The sequence below is a fragment of the Pleurodeles waltl genome, chromosome 3_1 (assembly GCF_031143425.1).
Source record: "Pleurodeles waltl isolate 20211129_DDA chromosome 3_1, aPleWal1.hap1.20221129, whole genome shotgun sequence".
In the NCBI taxonomy this organism is placed as follows: domain Eukaryota; kingdom Metazoa; phylum Chordata; class Amphibia; order Caudata; family Salamandridae; genus Pleurodeles; species Pleurodeles waltl.
In genome coordinates this window covers 707,369,446-707,382,800 of record NC_090440.1, presented here as the reverse complement: position 1 = coordinate 707,382,800, position 13,355 = coordinate 707,369,446, and the positions used below count along the sequence as shown (strand labels likewise).

Below are 13,355 nucleotides of genomic sequence, written 5' to 3'. Positions count from 1 at the left end.
CATCCACTCACCTGAGAAGCAGTCTCCAGCTTGCAGGCCATGCCTTGGGGTTGTCTTTCAGCCACTCCTGCTGCAGCGAAGGAAGAATGCTGGTGATATCTCAAGTCATCTTCAGGTACAGAGGAAACCATCTCAACACTAGAAGAAAGTGGTCTCTCAACAGAATCTTTCTGACCCTGTGCACTAGAATGCAACTCCCAGGAGCAAACGGAGCTTGGCTCTTCCACACTTGAGATCATATCTTCTCTGAAGGTTTTGGTTAATGCCTCTTCACAAAACAAATGCTTTTGATTATTATTACACAATACATTTTCCAGCACTGGGAGTGGTCTGTCTCTTGTGGATTCATCTGTTTTTTTAGGTTGTTTGTCTTCGGAACCGTTCCCTGGCTCCTGAGGTTGATTACCTAATGACAAATTCAATAGCTGCTTGGGTGGTTTATCGTCCGAGATTACAACTGGCTGTTGATGTTGAGGTGGATTGTCTGAGAATAATTTTTCAACTTGAGGTAGTTTGCTCTTCGAAAAGATGTCTGTTTTGTTAGGAGGTTTGTTCTTAGATGGTTGCTCTGGTTGTTGAAGTACTTTGTCACTGGATGTCTCTCGTAGTTCTTTGAGATGTTGATCTTTGAATGAGTTTTTTATTTGCTGAAGATGCGTGCCCTGGCCAGATTCTTCTGGTTGCTTGTCCCGAGATGATTTATTTAGATGAGAAGGTTGCTTTCCCATGTAAGGCTGGAAACACTTTTGGCCATATTTCAAGTGTTGTTTCTCTGCATCCTCGATTGGAAGCCCTCTCTGTGGAGTACATTTCATTGACTCGTCAGACATTTTTTCTCGAACTGTTTTCTCAAGTTGCAATTTTTCTGCTGATGTTTGTTGATGATTATCTTTTTCAGTGAGTGATTCCCCAAGCTGGTCGTTTTGTTTTCCAACAGGTGATACTCCCACTTGTTCAGCTTTTCTCATAATTGAGAAGGCCTCCTCCAACCGTTGCCCCATTTTTTCAGTTAATGGTTTCTTGGTCTGTGGGAATTCCTTGTCTAACGGCAATCCTATGAGTTGCTGTGTTTGTTTGTCCAAGGAAGTATCCATGAATTGCTGAATTTGCTTTTCCAGCGAAAACCCTTCATGTTGTGGGCTTTGCTTGTCAAATGAAGAATTCTCAAGTTGTTGGGCGTGTCTTTCCAGTGAAGAGTTGTTAACCTGTTCAGCCCATCTGTCCAATGAAGAGTCTTCAATTTGGCGTTCTTGTAGATCTAATGAGGATTCTTCAAGTTGTTTATTTTGGCTTACCACAGAGATTTTGTTTGCTTCCTGGAACTGGTCTTGGAGTGGTGAAGTATGGTCTACTGGGGATGCCCTTGCTGGTTGCTTGGTGGAGAACTTGACCTGTTTATCACTTTTTTGTGTTTTTCTTTCCAATAGGGCTTTTTCAACTTCTTGTGTGTGTTTTCCTACGTGTAAATCCAATAACTGTTCGGATTGTTTTCCAACGTACTTAACTTGTGACTGCTGTGGAGTAGACAATATATCTGAATCTTGAGACAGTTTTTCAACAGAGGAATCTGGCTTGTTTGTCCTTGATTTATTTTTAACTTGATGTTTAATTTGGTTTGACAGCTGCTCCAACTGATGCTGGGACTGATTTTCTAAAGACAATTCTGCTTTATCAGGAGAAATCCATGGTTGCTGAGATTTTCTGTCCAGAGAAAGCTTCTCTGGTGGCTGCCTCCGTTTTTCTGAAGTGGATTTCTTTTGTTTGATTTCTGTTTCTGTGTTGCCATTCTCTGCATCTTGTGGAGATTCTTTTGGGGTTAGCTGAATTACCTCATCATGTTTTTTCTCTGCTTCTTGGAAATGGTGCTTTGATGAAGATGTATCCATTTGTTGAGGTTGGTTTACTGTTGTGGCTATTGAATGCTGTTGGTTCAGCTTTTCTGTTGAGCATTTCACTGATATCTGGGACTGTTTCCCAGTTGAAGGCTTTTCGTTTGCCTGCTTTTCTGTTGTTAATGCTTTTGGTTTTGCATGCTTTTGCAATTTTGATGATTTATCTGGCTGTTTCTCCATCGAGTATTTCACTTCTTGTTGGGGTCGTTTTTCTGCTGGCATTGTGTCTAGCTGCTGGTAAGTTTTCCCTTTTGAGGATTTCTCTGGCTCTTTCTCTCTTTTAGTATGTTTATCTGCTGCACGTTTCTCAGAACGGGGCTCATTAAGTTGTTCTGCTAAATTGTCTTCTAATTGTGGTGGTAGATTAGAAGAAAGGTTATCTGAAAATCTGGACTCTTTTTGTGATGACATTTCTTCTTGTAACAGCTGTTTGTTAGTAGATGACTTCAGTTTCATGGAGTGTTTTACAGGAGAAGCTTTATCTGGCTGTTTAAGTTGTTTTGCTTTTGAGGGTGCCTTCTGCTGTTGCGAATGACTTTGAGTTTGTTTCTCCTGTAGCTGGGACAGCTTTTCTGAAGAACTTGTACTCAATAGCTCAGGCAATTTTTTCATTAAGGCCTTATCACTGTCATGGGGCTGTTTTCCTTTAGCAGATGTCAGTAGCTCTTTGAGAGGCTTTGCTGTTGAGGATTTCTCTCTATGTTGGGGATACTTTATAGAGTGTTTACCCGATTGTTGGGGCTGTCCTGTACACTGATCCTCTGTGTTAAACTCTTTCTGCATGGTTGGTATCTTATGTATGTGGGAACATTTCTCTGTAGGCAACATCTTGTCTGACTGAGGTACACTGTTGAGGGGAATTTCTTTTGACTGCAGCACTGCCTCCCCAAATGTGGATTTCTCTGGAAGATCAAGCACCCTGTCTATGGGTGTTTTTTCCACGGGAAAAGGCATCTGCTCAGAAGATGAAGACAGACCGATTATACCAGGTGATAATTTTTGTAAAACCTCTGGATTCTTTCTCTTTACAGAAGTGTCACTGTGTCCTTGAAGTTCAGCATTTGACTCTGGTGTCTCTGTACCAGAACCAATGTTTTGCACTGTATGTTCTTTCTGAATACACTTTTGCAACTGCATCTTTTTTTTCTGTTCTTCTTCATTCTCTGCTTTCATTCCATTGTGTGTTGGGAGAGAAGAAATATCGCCTTTAAGCTCATCGTTTATTTTTATTTGTGTTTCCATCTGTTCATATAAATGTAAAGCTTTCTGACTATCTGTAGGAAGTTCAGGGAATTCTTTGTGCGCAACAATTGTATCTTCCCCTAATAGTGATATTTTAACTTCCTGTGAGAGATCACTAGCCACAGATGATGGCATATCAGGAAGAGGTGGCCTACTTTCAGACGGCAGCAACAGTACATTCTTATCTTTGTCTTCATGAACAGGGACCTTTGGCACATCTTGGCTCAGCAATAATGTTCCTTCAGTTGACAGCAGTGTGTCCCTTGAGTAATGGCTGTTTTCAATTCCCATCTGCAGAGGCACCATATTATCTTTCGAAGGGTGGCCCATTAATAATTGGATTTTGGGTAATTGACTTTTAGCAGATGACTTTGGAGCAAGGGTTTCCGTAGAATCAAAAATATCTTGTGACTCAGCTATGGATGAGGTGCCTTCCGCATGCTGGTCTTGTTTGAGGTCTACTTTGCTGTATTGACTGGAGCTCAGAGTATATGTGCTCCCTGCTACCGTCCCCTGCTGCCCCTGTGCGCTAACTATTCCCTGTGGAATGTGTTCATCTACTCCTCGAGTCCTCACATAGGAATCAACATCATCTCCTTGATACAAGAAATCAGTGATGGAAGTCACTAAATTTCCACTAATTAAATCTGATGCAACTGCCTGGGTTAGGGAGACCCTTTTTCCACTCTCAGGATCAACAATTCCACCACTACGCAGTTGTTTTGCAGCAACAACCTTGATCATTTCCTCATCAACAAATCCCTGTTTTAAGGCAGATAACAAAGAAAGCCTTTTGCCAGTGTTAGCTTGAAATATGCCCCCTGTATCAGCCTGTGCCTGCAGCAACCTGAGGGCGGGCTTTAAGTCCACCTTCCCAACTTTCACTGCCTCCGCTAGAGGAACAGATTCACAAGAAACTGCATCCTTAACAGCTCCACTGGCAGATACCTCGAAATACCTTTGCCCAGAATCCAGGTCAATTTTGCATTTCTTTACAACTTCTGCATAAGGAAGGATGGTACAAGTCTCTGGATCAATGATCCCTTTCCCGGCATCTGAGGAGCTCACTGCTGCCTGCACTGCCATCTTCGATAACAATCCTTGCTCACATGCTTGGAAAAGAGTTAACCGTTGGTCAGATGCAGGATCCAAGATCACTCCAGTCTGTGACTGGAGCTCCTGAATGGCCGAAACATGCTGTGCGCTGACCAATCCCAAGGACACTGCCTTATCAAGAGAAATCTGTTCCGCGGTATCAGGATGGACATACCGATGATGACATATACTCTCTGCTTCCACAAGTTCTTGTGATAGTTCTTGGTTGATAAGCCCACATTCCAGGGCGTTTGCCACAGAAAGCCTCACTCCAGAAGGGGGATGAACAATGCCACCCTCCGCTATTTGTCTGATAAGGACACAGAGTGCTGCTTGTCTGCTTAGAAGCCCCTTTTCCACCAAATGTAGAATAGTCAAAGGCTCCTTGGTTTTTGGATCTCGGATGCCATGTGTCTGCATCTGTAATCCAATTAGCTTTTCCAAGACTGCTTCTTCTGTATTTTTACCTTTCGAGGCTTTCTCCAGTTTATAAAGTTCTTCTTCACTGGACGGATCAACTAGGCCTAGATTAGAAGCTAAAGTGACAGAGAGTCGTTTGTTTCTTTTCAGGTCGATTATTCCTCCTGTGACCACCTGGCCCTCTAATATTCTTGTAGCAGTTTCTGTATCCAGAAGGCCTGCATCTGCAGCGTCCTTGACTGATAAGACCGTGTTGCTGCATGGATCCCAAATGCCTGAGACAGCTTTGTCAGACATGAGGACTTTCTGCATGAGCTTCTCATCCATCACACCTTCCTCAATCACCTCCTCGATAGTGAGGGACTCCCCTGTGTGAGAGTCGAAGAAACCCCCAAACATGCTTTGTTTTCCCAGAAGTTTGAGAGCAGTGTGCCCTGGCACCACACCATGTGCCAGTGCTTCGTTCATAAGAGTCTGTCCAGGTTCATCAACAACACCTCTGTGCTGGGACTGGGCTGACAGCATCCTTAGATTGGCATCTTTCCCCTCTGAACAGTCACTCAAAAACTTGGAAGATACTTCCACAGAGTTACACGCTTCATTATCATACTCGACAACTAACCTGGTTTTCTCAGATTCTGGAAGGTTGGTGACTAGTTCAGGTAAGAGGTTTCCTGCTGTCAACTGACTTTCTATTTTCAAAAGGTTCTGGCTTTCATGGTTTTCCAGTTTCACTCTGCCCATTTGTGCTGTAGTCTTCATCGACATTTCTCGGTCTTGGAATTTCACTTTACTTTCACATTTAACAACCACCTCATGTTCCAGATCTTCCCCCTCATCTAAGGTATTCTCTTTCATCTTCCCTATTCTCCCTTCCATTCCTGTCTCCACTCTAGTTTCTTGATTTCCTCCCTTCACTGTTGTCCACTGGCCTTCCTTGCTCCCCTTTTCTCCAGCCTTCACACTGCTCTCCTCTTGCACATTGACCCCCTCTTGCTCGCCAGACTCCACTCTGCTCTCTTTCTCTTCCGCTTTCACTATGCTTTCTTGATCCACTGCTTTCATTAAGCATTCATGGTGTTCTACCTTTGGTTGTACCTTCACTTTGCTCCTTTCAGCCCCCTCCTTAAGTCTGGATAACTGAGCTCCAGACTTCACTCTACTCCCTTCATCTTCCACCTTCAATCTGCTTTCTAGATTTCCCAAATCCACATTTCTTCCCTGGTCTGCTTCGCTCTCTTTGCCTTCTGCCTTCACTATGCACACATTCTCTTCTGTCTTAACTCTGACTTCCTGATCTGCTCCATTCAATCTGCTCATTCGGTTACTTTTGCTTTCCTGCTGTGCCACATTCACTCTGCTCCCTTTTTCATCCACATGAGATTTGCTTCCCTTTTCTTTGAGCTTCAGTCTGATCCCCTGTTCCTCTACCTGCACTTTGCTGTCATGGCTTCCTGCCTTAAGTTTGGTCTCCTGGCCTTCAGTCTTTACTCTGATCTGCTTGTCCCCTGCTTTCACTCTTCTATAGTCACCTTTGCCATTCACAAGTCTCCCTTGATGTCCCTTACTTTCTCTGTCCTCAGCCTTCAAACTGCTTTCCTGATCATTGTTCTTCATTTTGCCCTCTCTGCCTCTGGCCTTCATTTTTCTCTCTCGGTCTTCAGTGGTATTATGCTCCTTCGCTTTCACTCTGCTCCGCTCAATGTCTTCCTTCAATTTGACTGCCTGATCTTCCACCAATTCTTGGTTCCCCAAGTCTTCCTGTTCTATTTTGATCTTCTCACATCCCTGTTTAACTTTTATTAGCTGGTCTCTAGTCTTCACACTGCTCCATTGTTGTCCACTGCTTACAGAGTCTAAAGACTCCAAACAACTGTTCTCAGCCTTCACACTGCTCGCCTGGTGTTCTGCCTTTTCTTTAATATGTTCTGACACCTTTGCTTTGCTTTCTTCACCTACAGCCTTTAAAACCCTCTCCTGGTCTCCTTTGCTCTCTTTTCCTTCGGCCTTCAGTGTGCACTCCTGGTCTCCCTCCTTCATTGTGCTTCTATGTTCTCCATCTATCACTTCACTCTCCAGCACTACTACCTTTACTCTATTGGTAAGGTCTCCCTTCTTTACTTTAGGATGATGGGCTCCCTCCTTTATCTTGTTTCCAGAGTTTCCTTCGACAATAATGCTTTCCTGAGCTCCCTTCTTTATTCTGTTTTTAAGGTCTCCCTCCGTCACTTGAGTTTGCAGATCTCGCACCCCTTCTCTGCTCTCCTGGTCATACTCCTTTACCCTATTTGTTCTGTCTACCTTCTTCGCTTGACTCTCCTGGTCTCCAGCCTTTACTCTGCCTTCTTGGTCTCTCTCCTTTGATCTAGTTTTATGGGCTTCTTTGATCATCCTGCTTTCCCCATCTTCATCTTTTATTTGTTTCTTAAGCTCTCTCTCAGGTAATTCTGTCTGCTGGCCTCCCTCATTTAAACTACTTTCCTGGTTCACCTCTTTCACTCTGCTCTCGTCTGCCATCCTCACTCTAGATTCCTTGACTCGAGCCTTAATTTTGCTCTGCTGGTCTCTCTTGCTCTCCTTAGCTTCAGCCTTAATTCTGCACTCTTGATCACCATCTTTCATTTTCAGATCCTTTTTCCTGACCTTCAATGTGCTTTCCTCGGGTGTGAACTTATCTTTCATCCTCTGATCTTCCTTGCTCATCTGAACTTCCTCCTTCATTCTGCTGTCCTGATCTTTCCCTTTTACTATTTCTTTCTCAACTCCAGACTTCATACATGTCCCAAAGTCTGCTACTGTCACTTCCAGGTCAACAATGCTCTGATTTTCACACCTTTTGGAAGAGTTACTCAGATTTTCAGACATTTTTAAGACTTTCTCGTACAGTTGTTTTACTCCCCCCACTCCAATCTCCACCACCTCGGCTTGCACTGCGTACAAACTGTCTTTTGAACATAGGGCCTCACTCACTTGAGCATCAGGATCCATAGAGTTCTCTAATAACTGGTTCACCACATTCTCAGGCTTCATCTTAAACAAGTCATCCTGAAGCACAGGGTGAAGTTCATCAGCTTCAGTCAAACTAGCAGTTGGTCTTCTGGATTGAAGTGGAGAGAGAGCATTCTTAGTGTTCTCAATATTTTCACCTAATCTAGTGAGACTTTTGTCACACCCATGATTAAGGATTTTCTCTCCATCTAACCAACTTGAACCATTAATTTGCATTGGCTTAAATGTGGGGATATTGGCATCGTTTTTTGAGTGTTTTCCTCCATGTTCCTCTTTCAAAGGCAAACCTTGTTCACATTGCTGTGCCAGGTGTGCAGGAAGATGCAGGCTGTCAGGACACTGAACACAGTCTTGCTTCTTGGCCTTCAGTTCATCAAGACAAGACAAATGATCCCTACTAAAGTCTACATGGTCACTTACGGATCCATTCTGGTATGTCTGGGTAAATGTTTGCACAACCTCATTCAGCTCCACATGGTCCAGAAGTACTCTCTGTCCGCTGTGAATGTTGATGTAGCTGTGTCTTCCCAAATGCGCGATCAGCCATTCAGCTTCACCGGCTACGTGCCTCTCACTGTGTTCAGTCCTAGAAACAACTTCAAATCGCTGTAAACCAAGGCCACCAGAAATTAAGGCTTGTGAGTCAGCACTATTCAAGTTGGGCATCACATCAGGGAAGACCATTGATTCCAATTTTTTGGCAACATCTCTCTCAAGAATCCCAGACTCAACTGCAGTCTGCCAAGATATGACCTCTGCAGTTTCTGCTAGATAAAGACCCTGAACAGAGTGTCTAGCATTAAGAATTTTATGAGATAACTCAGGTGATAGGACATCTTGCTGGAGGGCATCCAAAACAGCAAGAATTTCGCCTGATTCCGGCCATAAAAGACCACTGAAGGAACAGAGGAACTCCAGCATCATCAGAGCAACTTCAGGTGCAACTAAATCCTTCTGTATGGCTTCATCAAGTGTAAGTCTCTGCCCTGTAAATGGGTCTACTATGCCCCCACCTTGGAGCTGGTGACTCAAGATTGCACATGCTAAATCGTGGTCTATCAGGTGATGGTGCAATGCCTCATCCACAGTTAGCCTGTGCCCACCTCTGGGATCCACAATCCCACCGGCAAAAAGCTGGGCCTCCAGCAGTCTCACAGTAACCTGGCGATCTATTAGCCCCTCCTGAACAGCACGGAAAATGCTAACCTTCCTTCCAGACCTCAGACACACTATCCCTCCTCCCAGCTGTTTGACTGGCAGCAGCCTCTGGCCGCTTTCCTGGTGTGTGACACACTGCTGTATCAGATCCTTTAGGCTGACTTTTTGTGCTGTGTTTGGGTCAATTAGATTCTTTGACCCCTTTTGTCGGGCTTCCAGTGAAGAGCATAAACGGGCAGTGATGTGGCCTTGTTGAAATGCCTCCTCTAAGCTCAAACGGTTACTATGAGAAGGGATCTTGAGCCCTCCAGCTGCCAGATGGTACTCCAAGATGTCTAGTACAACACTCTCCCTTATTCTCTGCTCCTGAATTGCTCTGACAGCTGGAAGGAGCAGTTGGTTCTGGGAACTCAATTCGTCAAGCAGACCAATGGCATGTCTCAGTTCCTGCAGATGTTGGAATGTCCTGTGGTCAATAACCTTCTGAGAAAGGGCTTGCTCCAGTGTGAGTGTCACTTCATCCTCTGGGATGACCAGGCCAGACACAGCAAGCTGGGCCTCCAAAAGCACAAGTCCTGTATCATGGTCAAGGAGTCCTTTCTGCATGGCCCTGAAGATGGGAAATATCTCCATAGTGCCAAGATCAATTACCCCAGCAATCGTCTGTATTCTCTGTGAAAGCAAACAGAAGGACACTCAATCACAAACAAAAAAAGAGAACAATGCATTAACAGAACTTCAATCCAAGTGCAGAAAGCTGATCTCAGGCTTGCCAATACTGCCCAGGGCATGCAAGAACCACAGCAAAGACTGCACCAAAGAATTAAAAGTACACCTCAAAGAACCCAAACCATCAGGATAAAGGGGATAGAAAATGTATCAACATATTTTCAACTAAGCACAGAATCCGCCACCTCAACTTGCCAGCATGAGGCACTGTGTAATGCTTTGGCTGGAGCACGTTATGACCAGCACCCTCAACAAAGAATGCAAAGCAGCAAGCAGCAGCTGAGACAACAAACACAGAGGGACAAATCTACTAATAGTGCAAAATGACGGCAACAAACTCTAGTCCCCTGGGAGTCAGCTAGAATCCCTTTGCAAGAGTCCTCTAACTCTACTGCCAAGTCAAGTCATCATGATAAACTATCACCAGAGAGCAAAAAGTAGTTTGTCTCTTTATGTATCAATTTAACAATGAATTCAGTTACATGAAAAACGTCCGCTAGCTCAGTAACCTGTCCTAACACCAGAGCCACCTTTTCTCAGTGTCACAACATATCTTAATTTTTGACCCTTTTACATCAGTGTCAGATCATATTCTAATTACAGGGCATTGGTAGCTCAAAATGTAGCCTTGTGGTAGGACATTCCTGTTGGTGTCACACAACTTAACTGTCAAGCCTTCTCTGTGGGTCACATAATCTTCCCTAACCACAGTCCCTTTGCATGAAAATCACAAGCTTTCTCCAAGACCTTCTCATGAGTTACAAAACCTGTAGCAATTTTATATCTGTTTCACCACATATCTTAAATGCAGGGCCTTTCTGTCAATGTCACAAAAATTCAGAGTCAAACCAGGATGTGAGGTTAGAGCTTCCTGGATTACCATACTTTGGGTAACAATGGCAGATGCCATCATAAAAGTTCTGAGTCATAAAGAGAGAGTATGAAGAAAAAACAATAACAAACCCATTGCTAATTTTAGGGCCTTAGCTTAGCTTTTAAAAGTTATGCTTACAGCAGGGCCTCCCCATTGGTATCCCCACCGCACCTAACTGCAAAATATTCCTCTGGGTCACACTACAGGCCTTAACCGGGGATCTGACACCTTGGCCTGCCTGTTGGGTGTCACAACATATCCTAACTGCAGGCAAGCCTTAGGAAATCACTCAACTCATCCTCAATGTGAAGGCTTCAAAATATAAATCAGGCAATCCATCTCATGTGAGGTGTTTTCCAATAAATTTCACAACTTATCCTACCTGATGATCTCTTCAGTACATATGACAATCTACATAGGCAACACATCCTGTCAGAAGGTGCTGAAATATTAACCACTTGTCAGGCCTTCTCATGGTGCTAATCCACTCATTTTTACAAGGCCTACAATGGGAATGATCCGATAAAAGTATAGACTACAGTGCAGGCAGAGACAGAAGCAATTGATCTAGGAAACAATAATGGATGTCTCAATGAGCTGAAATAATCACAAACACAAACACAAACGAGCTGCAGAAAAATTAAGGAAAGTAGCCAGCATGAGGTTAGTGTGAGCATGCACCATCGAAAAACATTCAAGTACTAAACAAAAAGGGTGAAAAGGGGACACTGAACAAAGGGATGCAGACGTTCTAACCTACACCCCCCAAGGAAGAGAAGGAAAAGCTTACACAAAAGAAAACATCAAAGGCTTCTACTTACCACTCAGGAGGCGCTGCCTGCTGCACTTAGAGACAAGAGAGCCCGTAGGAGCAGCTCGCTGAATGACACACACAGTGTAAGCTTGGTGTTAGCATCCAGCATGCGACTTGTTCTTTGCACAGATACCCACACGCTTCCTGCTGGTCCCTTTAGGTCTTTGGGGCACAAAGCCCATCAAATGTAAACTCGGATGGGTTAGTTCCACTCGCAAGCAAAGATGTCAGTTAATGTGTTTTGAGACAATTGGACTTTGCCGAACCCCACACACCATGCTCAGTGCCCCTACTAGTCTTGGTCATTTCATTTTTATTCATTTAATACACTTTTGCTTGTTTGAAGCAGCGGTTAAACACTTGACAAGTAAGCCTTTTGCACAATGAGGTATCAGCCTATGTTATAAGCCGGAATGCTAAGGAAAACCTCCAAGGATCCCCAAATTAAGAGACATGACCTCAAGGCACAAATTGAAATTACTTACCTTTGATAATAATTTTAGCACAGATTTCTCATCTATTGAAATCTCCCCACTCTGCGGAAAATTAATGGGCATAAGGATGTGTCTAAGTAACTTCAGTTGTACAGCTGTCACTACATCAGTACATGCGACAGCTCATGCATTAAGTTCAACAGAAGCTCATGTTAAGACCAGCTTATGTCCCTGCTCTGGAGAAGAGAATTGGAAACAACCAAGTTTGGAAGAATCAAATTTGGAAAATTGATTACAGAAAGAAACACCCATAAGTACAAATGGCAGTTGATTGTGAACCTACAGGAAGATAAAAAAATCCTTCAGAAAAACATTACTGAAAGTAAGTGACTAGTTCCTCTAATGGACACTTCTTGCCACAAAGTGGCCCATGTACAAAAAGGCTCCCTCAGAAGAAAGCACCATCAACGGTGGGTCTCAGAGCACAAAAAATGAGGAGACCTGGAAAAAACAACACTGCACATCACAACTAAAATAGCTTCATTCCAGCACATACAAGGCCAACAAGCAACTGCTTTATAAATTAATGGAGAGATTTCAGGGAGCAGTTGTGCAGATATCTGAAATCTCACTACTCTGATCAGTGTAGAAATGCAATCACTTCCCCTAGCAGAAGGTGCTCTGATCCCTGGCAATTTCACTAACAAAACCGTAGGGAGAGTATAATCCTCATTCATCAATCATAGGAGCCTGTTAATAACATCAGTATTCTGCACTTTCTGAGTTGATCAGAAAGAATGAGAGAAAAAAGTCAATCAGGGAAAAACCCTAATAACACCTTGACCAATCTGCAAACAGAACAAATCTGGTGCAAACTGGGGCCCAATAATGAGATAGTGGTTTTGGCATCCAATGTGATGCCTAGGAATATTTCTATAAAAGGGGAAGCTATGTTAATAAGTATGTATCAGAATTATCAACACAGAGAAAACCCTGTACATTCAGAAACACTGGGATGCCTACTTTGGTGTTTACATCTGAGTTAAAACACAGGCATCATGGGGAGAAAAGCCTTCAAAGCCACCTGATGGGCCCACAGGTGCCATCAGGTGGAGAGTACTTCTCATTCCCTGACAGCAAAAGGTAAAGATTTTTTCTCCATTCCCACAAAGAATAAAGGCAAATATACAGCACGAAGAACCTCTAATGAGGAGCCTTAGGACCACTAAGTGAGAGGGGTACTTCCTAGCTGAGACCTCAATGTGCAAAATGCAAATCAACACAAACTGATGAATACAACACAAATGTGCACACAAAACCACAATGACATTTAGCACAGATAATCCACAGGCCATCTGATGTGGTCTACCCACAAGAACGAGCACAAAATTAAATTGCACAATCTTTGCACCTGTGTGTTTGGGATTAATTTGAATTACACATATTATGCTGGAGTGGTTCAGATTAAGCAGTAAAGTGAGGAAGTCGTTACAGGGCCATAGAGCAAAAGTAAAAAAATAAGTGGATGTGACAGGTAAGAGTGACTCTACTGGCTAAAAGGACAAGAGGTGGTGATTCATCAAGTGTGGCCACTGTACGGAAGACCTGGAAGAAACAGGATACTGGGCTACGATCATTGAATGGCGTATCCAGGCAAAAATAAAGTTATAGTGGGCAAATCCTGCATG

At 43.5% G+C, this 13,355-nt stretch overlaps 1 protein-coding gene across 3 annotated transcripts in view; it reads right to left on the bottom strand.

The window, feature by feature from the left end:
- MACF1 (microtubule actin crosslinking factor 1) overlaps nucleotides 1-13,355 on the bottom strand; it is a 1,225,213-nt gene that overhangs the window by 760,339 nt on the left and 451,519 nt on the right. For all 3 annotated transcript variants that reach the window (XM_069223412.1, XM_069223414.1, XM_069223413.1), the window contains one exon: nucleotides 12-9,488. In XM_069223412.1, coding sequence (XP_069079513.1) covers nucleotides 12-9,488 — 9,477 coding nt within the window. The remainder of the gene's footprint in view (nucleotides 1-11; nucleotides 9,489-13,355) is intronic.